Source organism: Esox lucius, chromosome 15 (assembly GCF_011004845.1).
Source record: "Esox lucius isolate fEsoLuc1 chromosome 15, fEsoLuc1.pri, whole genome shotgun sequence".
In the NCBI taxonomy this organism is placed as follows: domain Eukaryota; kingdom Metazoa; phylum Chordata; class Actinopteri; order Esociformes; family Esocidae; genus Esox; species Esox lucius.
The window spans coordinates 10,550,192-10,575,250 of NC_047583.1; the positions used below are offsets into that span (position 1 = coordinate 10,550,192).

The 25,059-nt window shown below is 41.4% G+C and overlaps 1 protein-coding gene across 1 annotated transcript in view; it reads left to right on the plus strand.

The window, feature by feature from the left end:
- The window catches only part of LOC105015769 (disks large-associated protein 2), a 56,657-nt gene that overhangs the window by 13,821 nt on the left and 17,777 nt on the right, over positions 1–25,059 (plus strand). Inside the window, exons 2-5 of the mRNA XM_013137470.4 lie at positions 4,276–4,487; positions 13,321–13,389; positions 14,542–14,692; positions 22,305–22,524. Coding sequence (XP_012992924.4) covers positions 4,276–4,487; positions 13,321–13,389; positions 14,542–14,692; positions 22,305–22,524 — 652 coding nt within the window. The remainder of the gene's footprint in view (positions 1–4,275; positions 4,488–13,320; positions 13,390–14,541; positions 14,693–22,304; positions 22,525–25,059) is intronic.

Sequence of the window (25,059 nt, forward strand, 5' to 3'; positions counted from 1 at the left end):
AATTTATGACCAACTCCTTTAGAGGTGCCATAGGCCTCTATTTGGCCTTGGTAACCTCCCTGACTCATGCCATTTCTAGCCAGGAGGAAGATCTCGACAGATGGTGGGACTTCCCAGAGACAGGTGTATTTAACCTGAAATCATGTGAAATCTTGACCGCATACAGGGGGACTCTATATAACGCATTGCGTGATTTCGTAAGGAAATGGGTTGCGTCACAGCTCATTCTGATGGGTCATACTGTAGCAAAGGGGCTGCATAATCTGTTTTATATATGTAACAAATTAACAACTAGTAGATTTTTACCACTTTGAAATTATAGGATATTTTTGTGTTGATCAGCAAAAAAAAGAAAAAAAAGAAAATCCCTTTGGATTTCCTGTTGTTAAACAATAAAATGTGGAAATGTCCAAGGGGGTCAATACTTTTGAGAGCCACTCCAGGTTTTCAGTTGCTTTTTAAAAAAGGAAATTAAGTCAGTATCCTTGAGATGTGCAGATAGTGTATTCTAGAACAGACATGTCTCTGTGACCTATATTGCCCATTTTGGTGGCTGGTGGACCAGACTGTTTGAGGCTAATGATCACAGCGTGTGGTTGGGGAGTACTTCTTTATAAGTTCAAGTCTGGGTTACTGAACAGGCACAATTGGTATGTTCCTCAGGGCTTCTAAGTTCTAGGAGTCATCAACCCAATGCATAGCAGATTCTTAAATGTTGTACTATTTTGAGCCGGAAGTCTGCAGAGGTATAATAAAACAGGGTTAATATGTTTTTGCCAGACCGCGTAAGCAGGGCCGGCTAAGAAAAGCGAATGTCTCTTACTGACTGACTGACTGATTACCCCTTGTTAAATAGCGTAGTGGTTAGAAGCGACTTTGTGAACTATAGGTCCCATGTTCATATTTCCTCACAGGCGAAGCAAAGTACGCATTGTCAATTATTCCGTATTGACGAAAACTTCGCTGGTTAAAACCGAAACCTGAAATTGTATACGGTTATATTGCGACTGTTTCTGGCATTGAAAAGTTAATCTTCAGTCTTGCTAGCAATTGCTAAATTCTTATGATTATTCCTAAGAAGTTAGTAGATATCAGTAAGCCTATTACTGGCTAATAAGCTGTTCAAACGGCCAGTGGCAAAAGCTAACAGATCATATGACGCTATTTCTGGTGGAGGTGAACATTAGTCATGTTTACCTCTCACGTGGAAGGCTCAAGTTCAAGTCTGTTGTGAACTACGACATTTATTTATTTTATTTCCACAATTCTCTTGTCATTTCACTTGAAAAAGGTAGTTATCGTCACCTTTCTTTATAGTTATTGTATCAATGTAATTCACGAATAAAAGAACACAGTATGTTGTTATGTTATGAAAAAAAAAATACGTTGTTATGCACTGAAATGAAATAGCTTTGGCAGACTCGCTAGCAATTGCTCAATTCCTATGACTATTCCAGTGAGTTAATAGATACTGGCTAGTAAGCTGTTAAAACAGCCAGTGGCAAACAAGGATTCGTTCAGGATAGAGGTTATACTGACACGCCTTGAAGGTAGAGCTCTGTGGTGTAGTGGTTTGCGACATAGCATTTCACATGGGCGACCCGGTTTTGAATCTCAAGAGGGCAATACTTTCTAGGCTTGCTTGCTTTCTTGTTTTCTATGAGGTTTGTAGCATCTAGAATGGAGACAGGAGACTTTCTGGGATTCTTTTTAGCAGTGCATTACATTGGTCAAGTCAAGATGTTAGCAGACTTGGCACAAGTTCCATAGCATCAGTAATGAACAACTCAAGAAGTTTGAATCCTTGGTGTAAATGCACCGTGAGTGACATTGAGTGTCCATGAAAGATGAAGACCCTGTGTGATGCAAACGAAATGTCAAATGTCACGTTTGTTCTGTGATTTTCAGATAGCTTTTGAGATGCAATGTGCCATGAAGGGATAATATTTTTTATTTCAAATACACCAACATGCACACGCACATGAATGCATGCTAGCACAAACCCACATTCACAACGACACACACACACACACACACACACACATAGACACACACAGACACACGCAGACACATACACACAGACACACACACAGACTCGCACTCAGCCCGCATCTCTAGTTATCCATGGTGAAGTTGCAGTACAGTACTCCTCATTAGTGTGCCTGCGGGCAGTGTGAAATACTCCTGTGTGTGTGTGTGTGTGCGCGTGTGTGTGCGTGCGGGTGTGCGTGTGTGCATGTGTGTGTGTGTGTGCAACCTAGAAACTGACTCAGCTCGTGTTGTAGTTGAGGAAATTTAACTCTGCTGTACTTTTTAAGTAATTCAAAACTGTTCGACAATGAGAGACTAGTGATCATTTATTTAACAAGCCTTAGATTTTTGAGTTTAAGAACGGCATGGTGTCATCATTTGTCCTTCAACTTTTTCTCCCTTTCCCAATTCTAGATCCAGAATCGCTACAGTATGTACAGTACAGAATATGCCTCTGAGGGAAATGTTGAAATACTTCCCTTAATTTATTATGGCGTTTGTTGAGAGACCTTATAAAAGCTGCATATTTATTTAACAAGCCTTTGATTTAGTGGTACAGCTGAACTAGGCTTGCCTGGTTTCTTGTTTTATATGAGGTTTGTAACATCTAGCGTTGAGACAGGAGACTTGGATTCTTTTTAGCAGTGCATTACAGTGGTCAAGTCAAGATGTTAGCAGATTAAGCACAAGCTCCATAGCATCAGTAGTGGGCAACAGAAAACTGATTTGAAGGTGGAAAAATGACCCATTCTTTATGTTGCAGTTGTGTGCTGCAAATGAAAGTCCTGAGTGATTAATGACAGCATAGTTTCTGGCAGTGAAATGACAAACATTTCTGGCAGTAAAATGATAGCATAATTCTTGGCAGTAGAGGAAGCTATGATGACATTATCATCCAGAGAAAGCGACAAAGTTTTCATCTTGCTTCATGCATTCTTAAAGCTTAAAGATACAGAAGCTCTGTTTTGCTGCAGTTCATTCTTAAAGAGCAATTTATGTCTTTGGTTATAGCTGGACTGAGAATTGGAAAGCTGGATTTTATGAGTGCTGTGGGAATGGGGTGCAAGGAACAGGTGGTTAACACCATCTTTTCCATGAATAAGTATTTGGTGAAACTGGGAGTCTCAGAGACTGTTAATGTGTTAAAGACTCTTGCATTTCAAAATATCTCCTAGACAAGATAGTTCATCAGTAAAGTATCTTTTGAGCTATTTTTTGTTCTTGTGTGTTGTTTATTTACTTTATTTTCTCCAGACTTTTGGAACTCTTAGTAAACAATCCAACAGTCCACTCTTGTTACCTCTGATCTGGTTTATCATTTAGCATGTAACGCCGTGCAAGCAGGAGATAACATGGCTGCTGCACCAACCTTCAATATTTAAGTGCTTTGTGACTTGTACTAGTGCAATCAAAGATCAACACTACAACTCAAACTGCACATACCACACTTGGAGCCTCAAACAGAGTCAGAAAATGAAAGGGGAATAACAATTAATATCTACGATATTCGTAGCCACACACGCAATATCTCCACCTTGCCTGAGTGAGAGAGTTGTAGTCAAAGAATTACCTCAAGCGATTACCAAAGAATTACCTCAAGGCGTTTCATGCTAAATGATAAACCAGAGCAGAGGTAACAAGAGTGGGCTGTCGGACTTCAGTATTGAATGTGAAGCCGGGAGCCGTGTTGTCTCCGGCTTGCATAGCGTTACATGCTAAAGGATAAACCAGAGCAGAGGTAACAAGAGTGGACTGTCGGACTTCAGTATTGAATGTGAAGGTGGCTGCCGTGTTGTCTCCTGCTTGCAAAGTGGTACATGCTAAATAATAAACCAGAGCAGAGCCTAGAGAGTTGTCCTACAATTACTCCAAGCAATTTATGAACTTTGACAAATTGGTCGTTATTCCCCTTTAAGCGTCTTACCAACCGGGGAGGATGCCATGATCAGCTTACAAGCTCTCTGACTAGCTGTAGAGAGCGAATGACTGGAAGCAGTCAACTACCTGAGCTCGGGATGAAAATGGCACCATTTCACCACTAAACATGATTGAGGCCTCAGTCAGTGTCGCAACTTAGGGTATCTATATGCCATAAGTCTCTGAGGGGGATATTTGACCGACTATTTCACTCAGTGTCATTGTGCCCAGGTTACATTACTTACTGTTACTGATTGTACTGCCACTTTAAAAGATAAACCTTTCTGTTTACACCCCTATCCCCCCCCCCCACCCCACCCCCCATAGGTACCTCATGATGAGTGGAGTGGTTACCCTGGGGGAGGTAAGGATGATGAGATCCCATGTCGGAGGATGCGCAGCAGCAGTTATGTCAAAGCAATGGGGGATGAAGAGAGTGGTGAGTCAGACTCCAGCCCTAAGACCTCCCCCGTGAAGACAGTCCGCCCGGACGCTCTGGTCAAGTCTGTTATGCAGAGGCCACTCCTGGACTCCCAGAGGTAAGCCATGTAATAGTATACCATGCCAAAGGTGATCCTTGATTTCAGTTTAATCAGGGCAACGGCTTAACGGTGATTGAAATACAGATGTGAAAATATCTAATTAAGGAATGAAAGAGTCAAGGGATTTCAACAGCAAACCTTTTTTTGGGCATCATTGTTTATAAACCGTGTTGTCTTCTTGAGCTTTTGAATGAAAAAAAAGTTTCATAAGTAGTTCTCACAAACCACATTTGTCTGCAAAACCTGTGCATAACTATGTGCTAACTAGGGTTGTTAAAAGTCTGTAATTTTCAAAATATTTTCATGCTTAATCTCACCAGCCACTTCATCAAGTACATCTGCTCATTAATGCAAGTAGCCAGAATGCATTTGGCTGTAACACAATACACAAAGCCTGCAGACATGATCAAGAGGTTTAGTTCTTATTCTACCAAACATTAGAATCTGGAAGATACCTGATCTAACTAACTAAGACTGTGGTATAGTTTTTGGTTCCAGTCGTGGTGGTTCCGGCATCTCATAAAAAGCTGACCTCCTGGGATTTTAAAGCATTACAATCTCTCAAATTTACACTGGTGTAATAAACAAAGAGCATCCATTGAGCAGCAGTTCTGTCGGCAAAACCGCTTGTAAATGAGAGATGTCAGAAGTGAATAGGCAGACAATAGGCTGACAAAAAGACCACAAATACTTAAAATATTTATAAAACTCATCACAACTGTGCAACTGTGGAAGGGCATCTCTGAAAAGCACAATGCATTGAACCTTGAAGTAGATAGAGGCAAAAGGAGGCACTACACAATACTAGATAGGTGTACCTAATGAAGTGATGTCTTGAACACATTTGTGCAACCACAGTACAAGACCCATTTGACATTTTATGTCCTGCAAAAAAAATGTAGTCACTCGTATGATAGGTTACTGAGTCCAAACTATACAACGTAAAACAATTTTTAACGCTTACAATCCCAGACTGCATTTTTGCACACCTGGGTATGGAGTTAATTCATTCTAGAGGGAAATATTAAGAGGGGAGAGTTGTGTTTGCTTGGTACAGTGTTTTGACAGAGGAAATTAGCTTTAAAAGGATTAGATGGGACATGATGCAGACACAGTCAAAGAAAAAAAACATTACTGCCTAGTAATTGGAGGTTAGGATGATAATGGTGTGGCATTAGAACAAATGGAGAAGATTAACATGGAATTAGATTACAATACTTGTACAAGGATAGTTGGGTGTGAGGAAAATTCTTGCACAGCAATAATATTACATTGCAAAACATATCTTATAGATTAATTAATGAGATGACAGAAAATAGATCCTATAATGCTGTTTTAATGGCTTATAAACTCCTTTGTTGGTAGGCTCATGTCATTATTAGATTATAAGAGTGCATATTGTAGTCGTTTACCTTTCTTAACATTAACGTCAGTGAATAAAATAAAAAACAGATATGTTAATTACATGGAAAGGTTTCACAACCAATTTCCGGGGCCAGAATTATTTCACGGTGTGTTTGAAGGGACATAATGTCCTCTGTGTCTACGTCTTCTGTCGGACTTCCTGTATGTTTTAGTAATTGTCCTTGTCAATGGCTGCTGTTTGCACAATTCTTCTCCCATTCCCTTGTTACGTCAGTCCCTCACCCCTGTGACACTCTCATAGATCATTCATATCCTTCTAAATGTATGTGACAGAGCAGCGGCAGGGTTATATTGTAATAGAAATCTGGAATTTTTTGAGATCCTGTTGTAGTCCTATTGTGAATCTCAATGTAATATCCACCTCCCATCAGCTTTTATTCTAAGTTTTGTCTTCGATTAAAAGCTGTCCTTGATTGTGTCCGTGCATGTATGACAAGGTCAACAATCCCAGAGCCACAGCCATGGTTTCTTCTTTATTACATTTTAATCCAGTGCATTTGTCAAACATAAAAACACAGAGTTTTTAATTTTATTTGTCAAGTCCAAGTATAACCTCTTGCTGCCAGAGCAAGCACATTTTCACGTTCGCCCTCAACGGGAAATCATCTCCCATTCTTCATTATGAAGAATATGGACAGTCATTTAAGGAGAATTCAGAAATGCATTCTGTTAACGTTTCAGTATCAATGTTTATTCATGTTTCAACACTCCTCCAGTACCTGCACTTGCCGAACAAGATTTTATTGGTCTGTCAATTCCATTCAGCGAATGACCTGAGCTTGGCTCTTTCCATGCGCAGGTCATTGTTATACGTTCTCTTTTCCCGAAAAACGAGATTGATAAGGGAAAAGGTGTTGCTTTCGTGTCTTCGTGTGTATCTCTAGTTGCGTCTTTTGTCTCCAGTAATTTCGACTGTCTTTGTAGTGTTAGTGCTGTGCTGTGGTATGAGCTCAATGTGGTCCCGATGCAGTGTAGCTATTATGGCCATGATAGTGTGGCCGCTTCCAGTATCCAGCCCACACAGGCTGCAGCCGCTCTCCTCATTACCATTTAACACAGGTTGGTGAATTATGGTTTGGGGCACCGCAGGGCTTTTTGTGGGTAAGTAGTACCGACGCCACAGCAAGCAGAACAAACAGAATCCCTCGATGCTGTCCGACTGACCTCAGCCACGCACACACAAATTAATTCAAGTTTGTTTCCCAAGCAGTCTGTTGTTTGCTCGCTGTTATAGAGGATCACATGGTGTTCATAAAGTAGCGCCCCCTTATTATTTCCCATTTTACCACTTTAACGTCCCCAAAATTGTCATGTCCCATTGTACCTATTGTCCTGTGTCATCACGACAAATCCTAACTGATTCCGGAGTATTTGAAGATCGTGGCAAGCTTTCCTCATAAGCACCAGTCCTCAGAATTTCTAGATTTTTCCGCACTGCCCTTCCATTCCATTTGAATGTCTTCCCATTCCCCAGGTAATATTGGCCAGTTTTCATCACCCACAGGGCTTTCCAGCCACTTGTCAAATAAAAAGCACAGGGAAGTCTTAAAGCTAGTGGTCAGCTTGGTGCTGTGAAAGTACAGATTAGACCGCTGGGGCACCTGGGATGTCAATATCACCTAACATTTATACAGTTTTTTTTGTTGCTTAGTTGCAAAATAATATTATTATTTTGTATGGTAATACATTCAAAGGAATATGTTATGGTTTAAAATTACTCTGTGGTTTTGTGGGTCAGTGATATGTGAAAGCAGTGTGTGAATGCACATCAGTGAGATGCGCGCGTACACTCGCGCACACTCGCGCACACACACACACAGAGAGAAACACACACACACATAAATAATATAGTAAACATTACACCAGTGAATTAAACCATGCTGCTTTGATGGTGGCTTTGCAAATTCCTTCCATCAGCCTATGATCCAAAACGTCAAAACCTGTTGATTTAGAAATAAGACTTGGATTTTGGAACTAAGCTCAATCCTCCATTAAAAATGCCTCAAAGGGGCGAGTGATTTAGAAGATGGAACAGCAAATATCCATGGCGTTTACTGTCCTCTTGAGTTTTCTGTGGACCAGGCAGTTAGTGCGGTAGGCTGCTGTTCATTGTGAAACGGGTATATTGACCCGTATGGATCCTTTTATGCATGGCCCCGTGGCCCTCCACGGGGTCCATCGACATCCACACAAGTACAGTTTATGAGGTCGCTCCTGTATTTTCGGCGGACAGGGTTTGGCTCCCTCCGGATGTCAGTGTTGCTGAGGTGGGCTTCCCGTTCCCGGCCTGCTGTGGAGGCTTTTCAGTCATGATTGGATGGAGTGAATGCCACTCTACCCGTCTGACCATTAATCTTCCTGTGACACCTGAGGACTCCCATTGCCGTTTGAGCCTCTAGGACCGGGGCTTTTATGCATAATGAATGTGACCAATTAGAAACTCCAAACAGACCGTGTATCTAAGTTGCTTTAGAACAGGGCTTGTGTATTACTTCTCTGCAGTATGGGGCGCCATGCATAAGTGGCACGGATAACCTGAGTGGCACCTGACACAAAAGTTCTCATAATATCATGGCTCACTGCTTGTTTGGACAGAAGTGGATTGGATTTTGAAGCGTGTGTGTGTGTGTGTGTGTGTGTGTGAACGTGTAAGCAAAGCTGGATTTCTGTTCCCACTTGAAGCAATTTCCTCTCCCGCAGGGTCGTGGCAGATGTAAATTTGACAGCAAAGGTTCCTGGAGCTAATGGTGTTAAATTGAGATCAGCCTTCTCTTGTCACCTCCTCCCATGGCTGACAGGGTGGCTTTCTCTCCACTCTCACCAACATATATGACTGTCACTGAGTCAGTCAGCTGGAGCACCCTGCTGTTGAGGATCATTTTAATTAATATTAATTTACGCCCCACACTTTACCCCCCACCAAAATGTATCTTGGGGTCCCAAGCTGTAGGCTGGAGACTAAGATATATGGAATGTGTATTGGATTTCTCACCATGATACAAGGGACTTGCCAAACCTGCTTAATGAATGCGTTAATGATGATGATAGAACCGGAATGACATGTGGCAATATGAAATGTCACTGCATAGCAGGATAAGTTAATGAGTCAATCAGGCTTGGTACACAGCATCTTGTTGCACTGTATTGTTTGATAGGGGAGCAAAGAAGCACTTCCCCTCACTGGATTGGTGGATCGGGGGGTGGGCAATGTCTACAAAAACCAAGCCAATCAATCCTAGCTATTTGAGGATGGATTTAGAATAACTTTCCTTTCAAATTATGATTAGCCTCTTGAGAAGCAGTCATAATTCATAAAAATTAACATTAGTGAAGCATTTGTTAATTCCTGATGTGACACAATAAGGCAATTAGTCATTCAGATTTTAACAGTGCACCACACAAACAATTGTTGCTCACATCTCAAGGTCAGAGGGGAAACCCATTCCATTGATTAGTCTCTGTTTGAGAAACATATGCTGCCTTATGTGCTTGTTTGTGAGCTGGTTCTGCAATGCCTTTAATACATACAGCGTACAGGTCTTAAAACCTGTAAAACATTTAATTACCCTCTTTTCACCCCTGTTTTCTGTCCTCCCCCAATTTCTTCATATGAAACTATTATCACAGCAACCCAATGGTTTGGGAAAGTTAAATATTGTGGGAATCTTCTTTCTAGTCACCTGCACCAAGCCATTCTGCTTTTTTCCATATTGCTCTTCCAACCATAAGGTCAAGAATATGAACTTGTAGGAGACAGGGCTCAACGTATTTTTTTTTTCAACTAACTGACCAGAAACATTTTTTTACTGTCCCTCGTTCTAAAAGTTGTAATTTATCAGTGTTACAACATAGAACCAAATACTTTTATTACCCAACATGATCAATCATTTATGAAATTCATTCTGGATATATAAAAGACAATCTTTTTATATTTCTTTCATAACATTTCTAATTATAAAAATGAATAAAAAGATAAGACAAAAAAGCATTTGACTTTCAAACAAAACACTGACTCATCCACCCCAGGGAACGAGGCAACCGGCTGATCTGTCAGTTACTAGGTGTGCTGTTGTTATGTCCTGCAATCACCCAATGGGCATCTGCATTTAAATTCCTGATACAACCAAGGGCCCTGAAGATGGATTGTCAGCCACCTGCTCGGCTGTCATGCTGACCAGGTGTTGTTTGCGATTGGCGTGGCGCGTCACATCACTGCTCAACTGTTGACTGGTCGAAAGCGCGCGGAAGGAGCTGCAAGGTCGTTTTGCTCGTGTGCCAGATTACGAACCACCTGGAGGGTGTCGAGTTTATAATGCCATTATTATTTTACAATGTCAGACATTTTTGCGGTGGCCCAATCGGGACAGGGACTTGCTAGTTTCGTTAGTCCCGAATTGACTTTATACTGGCCATCATTATTGTCGAGCCCTGAGGAGAGCACGTTCACTCACCTGACCAGCTCAGGAAGCTTTTCAGGTGCTCAAGCCACATGAAGGGCTCACTAGAAGGTGATCAGACCAGATAGTCCGTGCTGGTGGTCCCTCTCTTCCCCAGGTAATAACTCTCTTCCCCTTGCTAACCATTTAGCTATGTCCATGGGCTTCCACCCATCAGGCAATGGTGCAGTTAAGGCTTGAACCTAGACTTTGGGGATTTGCTTGGTATTAGGTCATGGTGCCATAGACTGCTTCACAACTTATGAGATCCTGTCCTTATTTCTATCATGTTTAAGGGTAAAGACATGTTGTCTCTTAAGGGTCAAGTTAAATACATGTTGTCTATTAAAGGTAAATACATGTTGTCTATTAAAGGTAAATACATGGGGTCTATTGGAGATAAATACATGGGGTCTATTAAAGGTAAATACATGGGGTCTATTGAAGATAAATATATGGGGTCTATTAAAGATAAATACTTGTTGTCTATTAAAGGTAAATACATGGGGTCTATTAAAGGTAATCTCCTGTTTGCTCATGTTGAGGATGGAGATGAGGATTGTTTATTATCATCATTAAACATTGATGGTTTAAAATGGATTTATAATGTGGCTTAAACACATTTGAGGTTTTCTCTGACTCACTGACTTCCTTGTCATCTCTTTTCTTCTGGTATAAGGCTAACCTTCACTCCTCATTATCTTTAGTCCCACTGACAGTAAACAGCCAGACAATGTGATTATGCTCCAATGGGCTTTGCTATTAGTTCTGGTTCTCTGGGATCTTGTAGGGCCTATATCTGCTGACCTCCTGTTATAGAGAAGACACATTTCCCATAAGTCCCAATGCATGTGCCTCATTGGTTCACCCTAAAGGTTTAATCTTCCTCTCTCTTTCTTACTTCCTCCCCATCCTCTGGAGTTCATTCTACTCCCTTTATACCACAATCTCTCCTCTCCTGGCGGCAGCATTAACCCTGTCCTTTGTACTCTCCAAGGACTTCTCCCTGTCTTTCCCCCTGTTGGTGGAACTCAGCACAATTACTTTGTCTCTGTGTGCTCTTTGTCTAACCACTGAAAGAATATATCAGGGCCTAGTCATAGCCAGCATGAAAGGCCGACAGAGAGGGAGAGACATTTACATTGTCTCATGTATTTTCATATCGTCCAACAATGGGAAGTGCATTAGCACAGTAAAAGACGTTGGGTGACATTATGCACATTACCATAGCTACAGCGTCAGGGTGTCTATTATTTTCAGGCTATAAAAAAAAAAAAAGAAGTCTACCCTTTTATGCTTTTTTACTCGGCGAATTTCCGTTTAGTCAGTCGATGCACTGTTATTTAATCTCTTCAGTAAACATCTGGAACTACTTTCAGTCTTGATGGAATGTTTTGTGATTTTTTACTCCTGAATTTGCTCATTTACCCACAATCTAATTTGCTATTAGAAAATTACTTTTTTGCACAAGACCTGCATTTTCATTTCATGGGTAAATCAGCCATAGTCATAGGACTACTTTATTATTGTTGATTATATTCATAAGAGCAGGCTAGAATAATTACATATTTTTATTGTACATTTTATGTTCATCTAATTTTCATTAAAGCTAAAAGTCCAGATCATTGGGAAACAACTCACTGTAAAAGATGTTGATTGTACTTTTGTTGATCTAATATTTAGCAAACTGGGTCTCTTCTTCATATTCATCTTCATCCGGTATCGGGTCGCGGGGGCAGCAGCTCCTGCAGGGGACCCCAAACTTCCATTTCCCGAGCCACATTTGTCAGCTCTGACTGGGGGATCCTGAGGCGTTCCCAGCCCAGTGTGGAAATATAATCTCTCCACCTAGTCCTGGGCCTACCCCGAGGTCTCCTCCCAGCTGGACGTGCCTGGAACACCTCCCTAGGGAGACGTTCTGGGGGCATCCTTACCAGATGCCCAAACCACCTCAACTGGCTCCTTTCGATGCAAAGGAGCTGCGGCTCTACTCCGAGTTCCTCACGGATGACTGTGCTTCTCACCCTATCTCTAAGGGAGAAGCCAGCCACCCTTCTGAGAAAACCCTTTTCAGCCGCTTGTACTCGCGATCTAGTTCTTTCGGTCATGACCCAGCCTTAATGACCATAGGTGAGGATAGGAAGGAAAATTGACCGGTATATCGAGAGCTTTGCCTTCCGGCTCAGCTCTCTTTTCATCACAAACTGGGTTGTGGGATGAATTCATATAAATTGCAACAGCCATCTTAGTAAGAGATGACACAAACAGATTTGTTTCTAATGTGTGTTTTATATGTTTGTGTGGTATTGGGTAAACTAGGGTGCAAAGCGACTTGCAAGCGACTAGCAATGAAGCATGTAAATAAATGATGGGTGTGGTTTTGAGCGGTAAACATGCACCATTTGACCATATCACTGCACCAACGTCAATTTTGACTTCACAGGTTTTTGTACATCCAGCTCACTGTGAGTCATGATTTGTTGAGTGAACAAGCATTCACACATTTAGCAAAATGTATTCGCCTTCTAAAGGCCATATAACACAAACAACAGCTGGTTATTAGCTGAATTGTCTTTTTCATTTTTAGTGCCCCATCATGTTTACTGTGTGTCTGTGCTATTACAGAGTGTCTAGCCACTGCACGATATGAGTAATGCACATAACTAGACGCACAAATGTACCTCCGAAATGGAACATTGACCAAGACATTTGTCTTGATGACGCTTCAACGCCACAATTAGGTGGAAAATGAGATCGAACATGCAAAACACCAAAATCCCTCTAAGCAGTCTGCAATAAAACTTGTGCATCTTCCACGTTAACACCACAAGTTGTGGTGGTCATCTTAAACATGAACCTCTGAATCCCATCTGAATCCATTAACATTGTCATGGGCTTTCACTTTCAAACAGATCCACTGACATCCCCCGGAAGTGAACTTAGTAACGCTGTTTCTTCTCTACTCGCAGCTCTTACCGGGTGGAAAACATGAACAGTGACGTGTGTAACTACATCACCCATTTTGCTTCAGACTTAAGGTGAATATCAGCACAACTGTGCCTAACCCCCACCTCCCCACACTCCCTGGTCCTGCCATGTTGCAGTGGTCAGGCTGGAGTCGTGCTGACGGACTCAGTATGGACAACCAATGCAGCAAACACACTTGAAATGAATGGTCAGCCAGGCCTATTTTTCATGCTTTATTTTGTTTGCTAACTGTGCAACATTGACAAAGCCTGTAGACTGAGACTAACTGATTATGCCTCTTATATTTCTAGCCCTGTGTCGGTTTTGTCTGTAACCAGCATTTAGTTGTTATATACTTATACAGTTTATCTGAGCCTCTGAACTTGAATCTCCTCCGTTCCGTCATTGTTGGATGCCATCTGATCCTGCCAATGGATATCTGGCTTCACTGTATATGAATGCAGTGTAAATGTGGGAGATCCATCTCCATACTTTTTTTTGTTGAATGGCAGTGTTTTAATCACTGCCTTTATTTTATACCCAAAAGCTAGAAAACAGCATACTTATCCATGTCTGTCATTAGTTTAATTTTATATCGCCTTATATACTATGCCTTATATTGTTAACTTTATTACTTTTCTTTCCATCTTTCTTTCTCTATATGGTTGTTTTTTTCTATTTTAGTTCCATGGAAAATGTTTGAATATTTCTAGTCCATCCTTTTCCTTTGAGTCCATGAGTAAAGGCTGTGCTGCCGTTCTGGGGAATAAATTCAATTGACCTGGCAAACACTCCTGCTCTCTCAGAAATGCTTGCTCTGCTCGCTAACTAGCTCCTAATTTGCTTTTCCCCTCATCTCCAAGCATTGATTGGATGCTTCAGCACAATAGCAAATCGAATTGCGATTTCGAGGACACTGTGGAACACAGGATTCAGTGGACGGAGGAACATGGAGAACACAATGTCATAATCAGTCTGAAGTTCAGCTCACCCAGAGGATGCCCGGTGTCCCGTTAATAATACTCAACCGTTTCCCCCCCTGTTCATTGCAGCTGTGGCCGTGTGTCATATGAGTTGTTTATTAGTCAAACTATGTTTAATTAACATGACCACGCTAATGTCTATGGCACCTTGATAGTAGTCTCCCTCTGTGCATGTCTCCATTGCTCCCTCTCCACCTTGCCTCTCTCTCTCTCTCTCTCTCTCTCTCTCTATCCATTCAGTCACAGCTACCAGTTGCAGGCCTCCAGAGAGATGCATCCCCACCCCAGCATGGCCCTTGAACAATCCCTCCCAGCGGCACAGTTCCGCTCCAGGAACCAGAGCTACATGCGGGCGGTGAGCACACTCAGCCAGGCCAGCTGTGTCAGTCAGGTGAGTCTTGGAACCGGAGTCTGTTCACAACGTAAACCGAAAGTAGACAAGCAAACAAGAATGAATTAAAACAGCAATGCAAAGATAGGTCTCATATTCCAGCTCAGACATCATCTGTACGGTGGCTCCAAAAAAGTGTTCACCCTCCTTTGGGTGAATATTTCCACATGATATTGTGTTACAGCGTGAAATCAAAATGGATTTAAGGATTTTTTGCTACTGATTGACACAAAAAAGTACATTATGTCAAAGTGAAAAATCAAATCTACAAATTGTTCTAAATGAATTACAAATCCAAAATAGATAAAAATGTATTGCACAGACAATTATGTATCCCCTTTAGTGTTTTTTTCCCCAGCATCAATAGTCCCCAAGCTCCTTTCCACCAATAAATCCAATGAATTTGCTTTTTTTTCCAAGGATAAAATGAATGGCATTAGACAAGCGATTAAAAACTCCACAACAATAAAAACAGTTCCACTGCTACATACACATAAAAGGAATTTGGTAAGCATGACACAGTTTAAACACTTTGACTTTGAACTGCATCTTAAGCTGTCTAGCTGCTGCCTTGATGCTCTGCCTACTAACTTTTGTAAAGATGCTTTTAACTGTTTGGCGATAGATCTACAGCAAATAGTTAACAGCTCACTCTTACCTGGCAATTTTCTAAAGGCCCTGAAAACAGCAGTCAGTAAACCGTTGTTGAAAAAGCTTAGCCTAGACCCATGTGTAGTCAACAATTACAGACCTACAGTAAATCACATTTAGCCTCAATACGTAAAATCGTGGAAAAATGGATTCAAAACCAAGTTTTTACACTTACCACTCAGGATTTGAGACCCACCACAGCACTGAAACTGCCTTTATTAAAGTTTTAAACAAATTTGTCTGAACACTGATTGTGGTAGAGGTTAATCCGAGTGTTATTGGACCTTAATGCGGCGTTCAACACAGTCGACCATTCAATGCTGCAAGACAGACTGCAAAACGGTGTTGTTATTAGTGCCTTGAACAAATCAGTGATAGGATAAAACTGAAATAATTGTCTTTGGTGCCACTGACTGCCAGTAATTACCTTGACAAACTGTTCCTTAAGAAAAAGCCAGGTAAAAAATATTGGGCTAATTATGGACTCTAAAAATCTATTATTACCATAAAAACATAGGTAGAATTAGAGGATTCATGTACAGACAAGATCTAGAAGAAATTATCCATGCTTTTATCTAAAGTGGGTTGGACTACAGTCTCTCTTGATTTTTTTTTTTAATTGCAGCTCATTCAGAACACTGCTGTTTGAGTTCTGACAAAAACTAAGAAACCTGAACTCATTTTAAGATTCTGCTACTAGTCTATGAATCACTGAATGCTTCAGGTAACACCTCAGACCTTCTCAGTATGAACGCTCTAGACACCTTAGGGCATCAGGCCGTGGTCTGCCAACCTTTCCTAAAGTAAGGATAAAGGCTGGTGAGGCAATGTTTAGTCATTATGTTGCACAGATTTGGAACAAACTGCCAGAGAATCTTAGTCTTGCTACAACACTGACCACTTTATAATCTAGGCTAAAAACCTTTTTTTCTTCTGCCTTTTTTTAATCTTTTAATAATCTTTTAGCCTTCTTAATTGTGATGTTTTTGTCTGTATGCATTGTCTTTTATGTTAAAATTATTTCTAATGTAAAGCACTTTGAATTGCCCGGTGTATGGAATGTGCTATACAATAAACTTGCCTTGCCTTAGTCAATATTTGATGAGGCATCTTTGACTGAAATTAAATAAAAGTCTCTACCAGCTTTGCACATCTGGAAATGTTTTTGCTAAATTGCTAAACCTCTGTTAGGTTGGATGGGGTCCTTTTGGTGAACAACAATTTTCAACTTTTTCTCAATTGACTTGAGGTCTGTGTTTTGACTGGGCCACTCCAGGACATTGACCTTTTAGTTTTTTTAAGCGACTCCAGTGTTGCTTGGCTCTACAGTATGCTTGTGGCCATTTTCCTGCTGAAAGATACATTTTCTCCCAGGTTCCTGGTCTCATGTTTTCTTCTAGGATTGTTTTGCACGTTGCACTTTGTCTCCACAAGCTTTCCAGGCCCTGGTGCAGAGAATAATCTCCATAACATTATGTTGCCACCACCATGATTCACGGTAGGGATGGTGTTCTCAATACCTGCAGTGTTAGGCTTGGGCCAAACATAGCGCTTAGCGTTGAGGTCAAAAAGCTCAACTAGTCTTATCAGACCATATAATCTTCTTCCACTTGATCTCAGAGGCTCCCACATAACTTCTGGCACACTCAGGCCAAGATTTGATGTGAGTGGCTTTCTTTGTTTCACTCTCCCATGAAGGCACCTGGGTTGTTGTTGCAGTGTCTTCCAGAGTAGATGTGGAACACTGTAATTCCTTTAGATGCCCTTCTCACCTGGATTTTTGAGGATTGTCTGTTCAAGATTTTTTTGCAATATCCTCTCTGTTCCTTAATAATGGATTTTATTGTGCTCCTGGGAAATTCAATGCATTTGAAATGTTCTTATATGTTACCCCGGTTGGTTTTCATCAGTTTCATGATGTGTTTTTTCCAGGCCCTAATTTACTGTGAAAGGTATACTTTACTTGAAATCATATCAAACATCTTGATTGCACACAAATGGACTCCATTCAACTAATCACTTGGACTTCTGAAGACAATTGTTTGCACCTTATTCAGGTGTCATAGCAAAGGGGGTGGTTACTTGTGCAATAAAAACATTTTTTTTAAATATTTGTGATCAATTTAGATCAATCTGCAGACTTTTTGTGTTGATCAGTGGTGATTTTTTGATGTTGTAAGACCGTAAAATGTGGAAAGGTCTAAGGGGGATGAATGCCTTTGAGAGACACTAATAATGACTAGTCAAACACTTCTATATTGGTATAATTCTATACTGGTTTGGTAAAAAAACATCACAAAATTATGCTATAAAGTCATACTGTGAGTGAAACTAAACGTACAATATGAAGAAGAAAAATAAACCAATCATTTAAAAAGTGCGTTACTTAATCAGTTGTTTTCTTTAAATGAAAGGCGTGATGAACCTTTTAGAGAGAGAGAGTGAGTCAGACTCATGGCTCAATTATTTCTTGCAAGGAACATCGAGTTTACAGTAAGTTAACCTGCCCTGGTGCATGTCAGTTATGAAAGATTTGTTGCCATAGATATGTATCTACCTAAGAGGTTTACCCCAATTTTACATAGAGCTGACTAGCTAAGACAATGGATTTTTTTGTCGCAATGAATATAGATCTATGTCAGACTTACAACCCCCCGTATCTGGGAGACTACTGAGCGGTGTAGCCTGAAGACTGAGGACTCCTGCAAGGTAGACCTGCTCCTGGGTTGCAATATTCGGAGAAGTAAATTGCCCATAGTTGCCTAAGTTGCAAATTGCTCCATGTTAACAGGGAGCACACCACCATCAACAGTGAATGGGTCCCTCCTTGTCTGGCGACATACGCTGCCAGCACCCTGTTGCGGGTCTTCAAAAGCACATACCGGTTCAAAGCCAGTGGCGTAGCGAACTTACTAGCAGCCAGACAATTATTGTGCTGTGCTCATTTCACCACGGACCACTTTGCTCTTATTGAATGCCCACCGCAACGCCTTCCCCATGGTTGACTCTGCCCATAGTGGCGTGATAAGACTGTTCCTTTGTGTACCATGCAACCACAGACAGGACCAGTGCCCTGGGGCATAATGGGGAGAACCAAAGCCTCTGGTAAAGTTTGCGAGATGCATTCAGCCGCACGGACAACACCTGGCCCTGAACTGGTGGCGTCCATAACAGCATGTCGTAGACCCCATCGTCCCCAGCAGCTGGAAGAAGTTGCAAAAGTATACTATGGGGTTGAGGCGCAAGGCCGCATGGATTTTGCAAATGGATATGGAACGTGGAATTCAGTACTCTGTTTCCAATTTGCGTTCCACAGAGATGGAACCTGGCACCTCCTCTTGAAGATCACTGAGAACCCAAAAGAATGAGCCTGGGAGAGGAAGACGGAGGAATGTGTTGACACTCTGAGCCTCTTTCTATAGAGCTCCCTGGACCACCTTGCAGAATGAGTAAGGAGGTGTGTAGAGCCCAAAAGGAAGGGTTAGAAAGCCATATGGTACAGCTTCGAAATAGAATCTCTGAAATGTCCTGGTTTGAGAGTAAATTGGTACATGAAAGTATAAATCCTTCAGATCAATGGTTATAGATCTATCCATGGTATGCACTGACTCCAATAGCTGAGGGATTTTCAACTTAGAAACAGAAATAAAACATTGCAGGCCTCTAACTCCAGAATGAGATGCCTGTTGGGCACAAAGCATCCTGGGCTTCTGAAATGGGTACAATTAAAACTGCTTGTTTCTTCAGGAGAGAGGGGATCTCTTTACTCAGGGCCATGCTCCAGTCACGAGAGACAGGTGGCTCTGTTTACTCCCTGAACGGGTGGGAACTATTCAAGCTGGAGTTTTTGTGGGGAGTTGTATCCCCACATTAGCACACTCATTGTCAACGGCGGCACTGTGCATTGCACAGACATGTTCACCACAGGCAGCTAGCCATGTAGCAGATGGGAACTTAACCCCCCCCCCACACACACACACACACACACACACACACTTTTCTGCTCTTTGCTGAGGAAACCTATATCACTGGACTGTTGGAAGAGCTTATTCTGGACCTGCTCATCAAGAATGGGCCAGAAATCTGAGAAAAATAATGACTTCCAGAAGACCCAGTCAAAGGAACATCTCTTTGAACAACTCCGGAATTAAAGACTGGCTAGGGCTGCCCTGCGTGCAGCATTTATGGGAGACCCAGCACAGCCTGATGGGTGCAAGAGAGCACACTTGGCGACAGTAATCGCATAAACTGTGACGGACAAGGACATCAGTAGCATGACCCAAGCTGGCACACCTTGGTGAATCGTTGGAAAGCTGTAGATGAATCAGAATGATATTGAAAACAGAAATGGTTTAAAAATCTAACCCAGCTTGAAATCCTTTATTGGCTTGTACCAGCTCGATTTTTACTCACTGCCAGGCCAAGCAAGCAACAACAGTTTTGTTAAACTAAAACCTCACTGTGACTGTTTTGTGTGTTGAATTTTGAATTGGAATATACTTCTGCTATATTACTCTCTAACAGCAATTACATGAGTTGTATTGCAAGCACTGGCTACAGTCAAAAATGGAAACCTCCAAAAAAACTTAAACCAACATGCAGAACCATTCTGGGAGTCTCAGTTGGGGCAGTAAGGTGACATAGTTGTCAGGGCTTCTGACTAGTAGCAAGCAAGCAAGTTTATTTATATAGCACAATTCATACATACTGTATGAATAGAAGCACTTCGAAGTGCTTTACAAAGAAAAATAAAAATAAAAAATATACAAATACAATAGCATAAAAACAAATACTCAAATGAAAAAATCAAAACAACATCATAACAATAAAACATAGAATAAGAAAATAGAAATAGAATAAAAACGGTATAAAAACATGTAAGACTAGTAAGACTAGTGTCCGAAAGATTCTGGATTCTAGACCCCAAACCACCCAGGTAAAGGCTACAGTATCTCGTTCTGTCCCTGAGCAAGACAGTTCACCTAATTGCTCCTCTTCCCTATGAAATAAGTAAAAATCTGAGAACCTCTGGTAAAACACAAGCACTCTGAAAAACACAATCTGTCCATCAAAACACATCAAGTCCCCATTCGCCAGATCCCAGCCTATGTCCACAGTTTTTCATTTTTTTTCAGTACATGATGAGTACATAATAATAATAATAATTACATTTGAGCAGGGACAAGGTACAATAAATCATTAGTCTCAGTACATTCAAGAAAATAGTTGTTGTAACAGATTTAGCCAACAGCTTGTTTATGTCTTCAGACACTGGGCAAGTGAACAAATGATTTGGTTCATGTGGATACAAACGTCCTTTTATTTTTACTTATTCCTAGTTTTTCTACTAAATTCCAGTATATTCAGTATGTGATTTGGGCCCATCTTCATCACAACCACTCCCTGTAGACAGTCAAGGCCAAGAAACGGAATTAATGTTCTTCAGCAAGTCCATTTCTTTTTACACTCAACCAGGATGTGTTAAACCAAATACTAACATGCTAGATCATTGGTTAATGCTTATCTATCAAACGCTCTTAGGCGTCACTCTGCCCTAACTGAGAGATCATGTACGCTGTTCTCTTGCTCCATTGTCACTTTTGTTCTTAGTGTAGCAGTATCTCTCTATGTGCTTGGTTTTAATGTATTTGTTGTTGGTACTGTGATGTTGCCATGTGCCTTTTTTCTGTGTTGTCGACCTGTTTTTATACCAATACCATTCCCTATGGAATGCATTTTGCCTCCTGCCAGGCCATTGTTGTAAATAATAGTTTGTTCTGAATTGACTTGCTTGGTAAAAGAAAGGAAACATAAATATGACAATAAATGTAACTGAGTTCACAGGCCACCAAGCCACTGTAGGAAGACACTAAAGTGTGATGAGGCCAGTCATATATATTTAAATAGTTTTAGATTTTCATAATTTAGCTGACACATTTCCAGAGCAACTCACATTATTGCTAAACTTTTATACCTACATGAAGTATGTAATAATGTACTTTTGTTATGGGGGAGGAGAGGGGACAAATGAACCATTTTTAATAAGCGTATACAGTCTACACAGTAAATATATATGTTATATATATATATTATATTACCAAGATAAGTCACAGTTCTCTTTTCCTTTATTACATGCAATGCTTTGCTTATTTCGTTTTTTATAACAAAATGGTGTCTGGTATGGTGTTATATTCAATTTAAGATCTAAATCTTTTAGTAAGAGAGTCATGATTAGCCCAACAAAGCTCAACCACTTTGCACCTTGTTCTCTGGCTCTATCTCTGTCTTCACAGTACATTTCTGGAGTTATTACAAGATAATACATCTCTGAATTGGACCGGATCATTATCTCTGATTCTCAAGATTGCCAAATAGGAATAGTGAGATATCCATCGGACCATTTTGAACTTCCTATCTTTAAATCGCAAGATGCGTATCTGTTTGGGGATTTTTAAGATTGCCAAATAAGGTTTCTGTTGAGATCAGGATTCCTTCTCTCAAGGCATTCACAGGGAGCTAACACTCACACAGTATGCTGTGCCACTACAGGAAGTGACCTTGACTTCCCTCAACCCTTCAAGCATTTCATCATATCAAATAGCTTTTGGAATGCAAAACGTTGGCTACTGCAGCAAACTTAGGGAAATGTTAGCCTGGTGAGCAACTCACAGGCTTAGTGAAGATGCCAACCCTCACCCCGGGTGATTCAAGGTCAATACTCCCACTCCTCACCATCCAACAGCACGGTCACGGCCCTAACCTAGATTCTGGGGACAGCTTGGCACTACGAGAGAGTGCTTAAGATCGCTGCACCACCTGGGAGCCCCAAACACTTTTCTGATACATGAAAGAAACAAGTATAACACTGTACCATGTCTTATTCCCATAAAACTAGGCAAACATTTTAGTTTAAGTTACCCTAACCCTAACCTTTCTCTGCCTGTTGTTCTCTCCTCTCCAGGTGAGTGAGTCAGAGATAAACGGTCAGTTTGAGTCGGTGTGTGAGTCGGTGTTCAGCGAGGTGGAATCTCAAGCTGTGGAAGCTCTGGACCTGCCTGGGTGCTTCCGGACACGGAGCCATAGCTACTTGAGAGCCATCCAGGCTGGCTACTCCCAGGATGATGACTGCATCCCCTCCATGACCTCCTCCACTGTCACCTCTACCATCAGATCCACCACCGGTAAAACCAACAGGGGGAGGGGGAATGCAGCATAGACCTGAGACATAGCTAGCAAACAGTGGTGAATGAACAGTAGATTAAAATGACGTCTTATTTTCTATCCTAAGTGAATCATAAGTTGACATAGCCATGCAAAGTGATCCTTATGCAGTACATACAAACATATGGATGTACAGTATATAAAGGGAGATTGAAGAAGTTATCAACATGCACATGACATTTGTGATGTTGTGCTCTTGAAATGCTTTATGATGTGGCCTCATTCATTTGCATGAACCTCTTTTACTTATTTCTTTGATATACAGCTTTTTTGAGTATGGTTTTGTGAGTTGCTTTGAGCCAATCCATCATATTGCATTTTCAGTACCGTCATTCAGTCATATCCCCATTCATCATCATATCAGAGAGTAAAGATATGAACCCTATTGAAATGAGTCTGCAGGCACATGAAGTGAACGTAATATTATGAGACCTTTTCAGATTAAGGGAAGGATGGATCGTTTTTCTCCGTACCATAAGTTTTTCTTTCACGTGATGGACTTGCTAGCCTTTAGCACAACCAGGCTCAATATTTCATTTCATAATTAGCCATAGATGCTCTTGGTGTGTTCTCAGCTTGACTGAGACTCTGGGCGTGGTAAATAGGGCTGGGATGAACTGCCCTTGAGCTCTGGAGTCTTCATGTCTGAATGGTTTTACTACAGATTTATCTACCTGTACTCACAGACCACACAGTGATGCACAGCACACACCTTGTTGCCACAGCAACGGCTTTTGAGTTTCTCTTCCACAGATTCTCCACTTCCGTTCCCCAAGATTCAGGTTTTCTCATGTGGCGAGTAATGACTGCACTGGTCAATAAAATCGAGGTTATAATGACAAAAGTTGTATTATTTTATTTTTCTCGTGGAATAAACTAGATTTCAGATGTGACCCTGAGTGAATAAAAAATATTTTTCACAAACGGTCCTGTGAGGTCACTTAGAGGACGAATAGGGCCAATGACACAGTTTCCCATTCCTGTATCCCCAAAATCCAACAACAACCTGGGAAAGAAGTGAAGAACAAGTCCTGAAAAAGAAGATCTACAACATAGCAATGACACCCATTCTGTGGACTTAACAGCATACCAATGACATCAGGGAGGGGTCAGAGAAGGTGTGGCCAACTGGAGAATTGTGATTTTGACAGTTATTTACACTGCTTTCTCAACAAACTTAAACATCCTCTTTGCATTTGTAATTGCAATTTCATGTAATCTATGGTGTGGAGGGTGAGGTGTGTCTGATGTCAGGAGTCTTTGGGCAATTGGTTCCACCCTCTGACTTCAGATAGATGGATCACGCTGGACCTCACAATGTTCAATAGGGTTCATACTGTACTTCCTGATAGAGGTGGGGATGCTTTGCTCATCTTTGCTTCTTTTCAGTGCACAAAGTTACACCTGGCTGTATCACATGTGGTTAATCTTCCAGAAGTTTTGAATACCTTGCATAAAGTTCGCTGATACATATATATACATACTGTATATTGTCATGTGTTTTTGGAGCTGTCTTTGTGCAGTGAAAAGATGAGAAGCATGCATGATACCGGTTCATTTAAGATTGAGAAGGCAGTGTAAACTGTAAATACAACTATGAGTCAAAATAGGACTAACTTTTAGTCTAATATTGATAACCAAAATGAGTTCATGTATTTTCCTAGAGGCCTATAATAAATATTTTAGACACTGCTGGTCTAGGCCAATTAAGTCTTATTTTGACTCACATTTCTTAACGTAATAACTGCATGACTTGATGTCTGTGCTTTGTGGCTAAACTAGCACATTATCTCCAGCTGCTCACACCTGTGGCCTGATGACATACTACACATATTTACGTTTGTCTTCCAGAGGGAAAATATACACAGGAGGCCACTAGCTTACCTGAGTACCACGCCAGTGTACGTCGAGATGTGGCAGACACAGTCCCATTGGCCCATGACGATCTAGGCTGCCCTATCAGAAGAGACAGACTATACCGCCAAGACAGTATCGGTGCTACAGCCAAACCCGAGTCTGGTCCCCCTGTTTTACCCAGCCTGTTCAGGCCCCCTAAAACTAACGACCAGGACCCAGAGAGGCCCTCACCCAAAGCCATTCAGGCCAGTATCAAGGAGTCGGCCCACTTAGCTGCGGCCATCAGTATGCAGTGGAAAGAAGAGGTTTCTGCCATGCGTCGTGAGCTGTCTGACCTCAGGAGGGACCTGTGCACTGAGCTCAGGGCCTTCAACAGTAATTTCAATACCTTCACGCAGCACTACAATACCTGGTCTCCCCAGCCTGGGGCTGCTGGGGGAACAGGGGTGACTGGGAAACGGGCTAAAGTGGCTCAAGTGTCTGTAGGGACTCAGGCCAGGAGCAAGGTGCTGGTGAGGCAGAGCACAGCGGACGCAGCCGTCAACTGTCCGGAAGAGGGTGCGGTTCAGAAAAAGCAGGCTGTCGTGAGACGGCGTCTTCCTAAACAGATCTCAATGGACCCAGCCATTCTGAGGCGT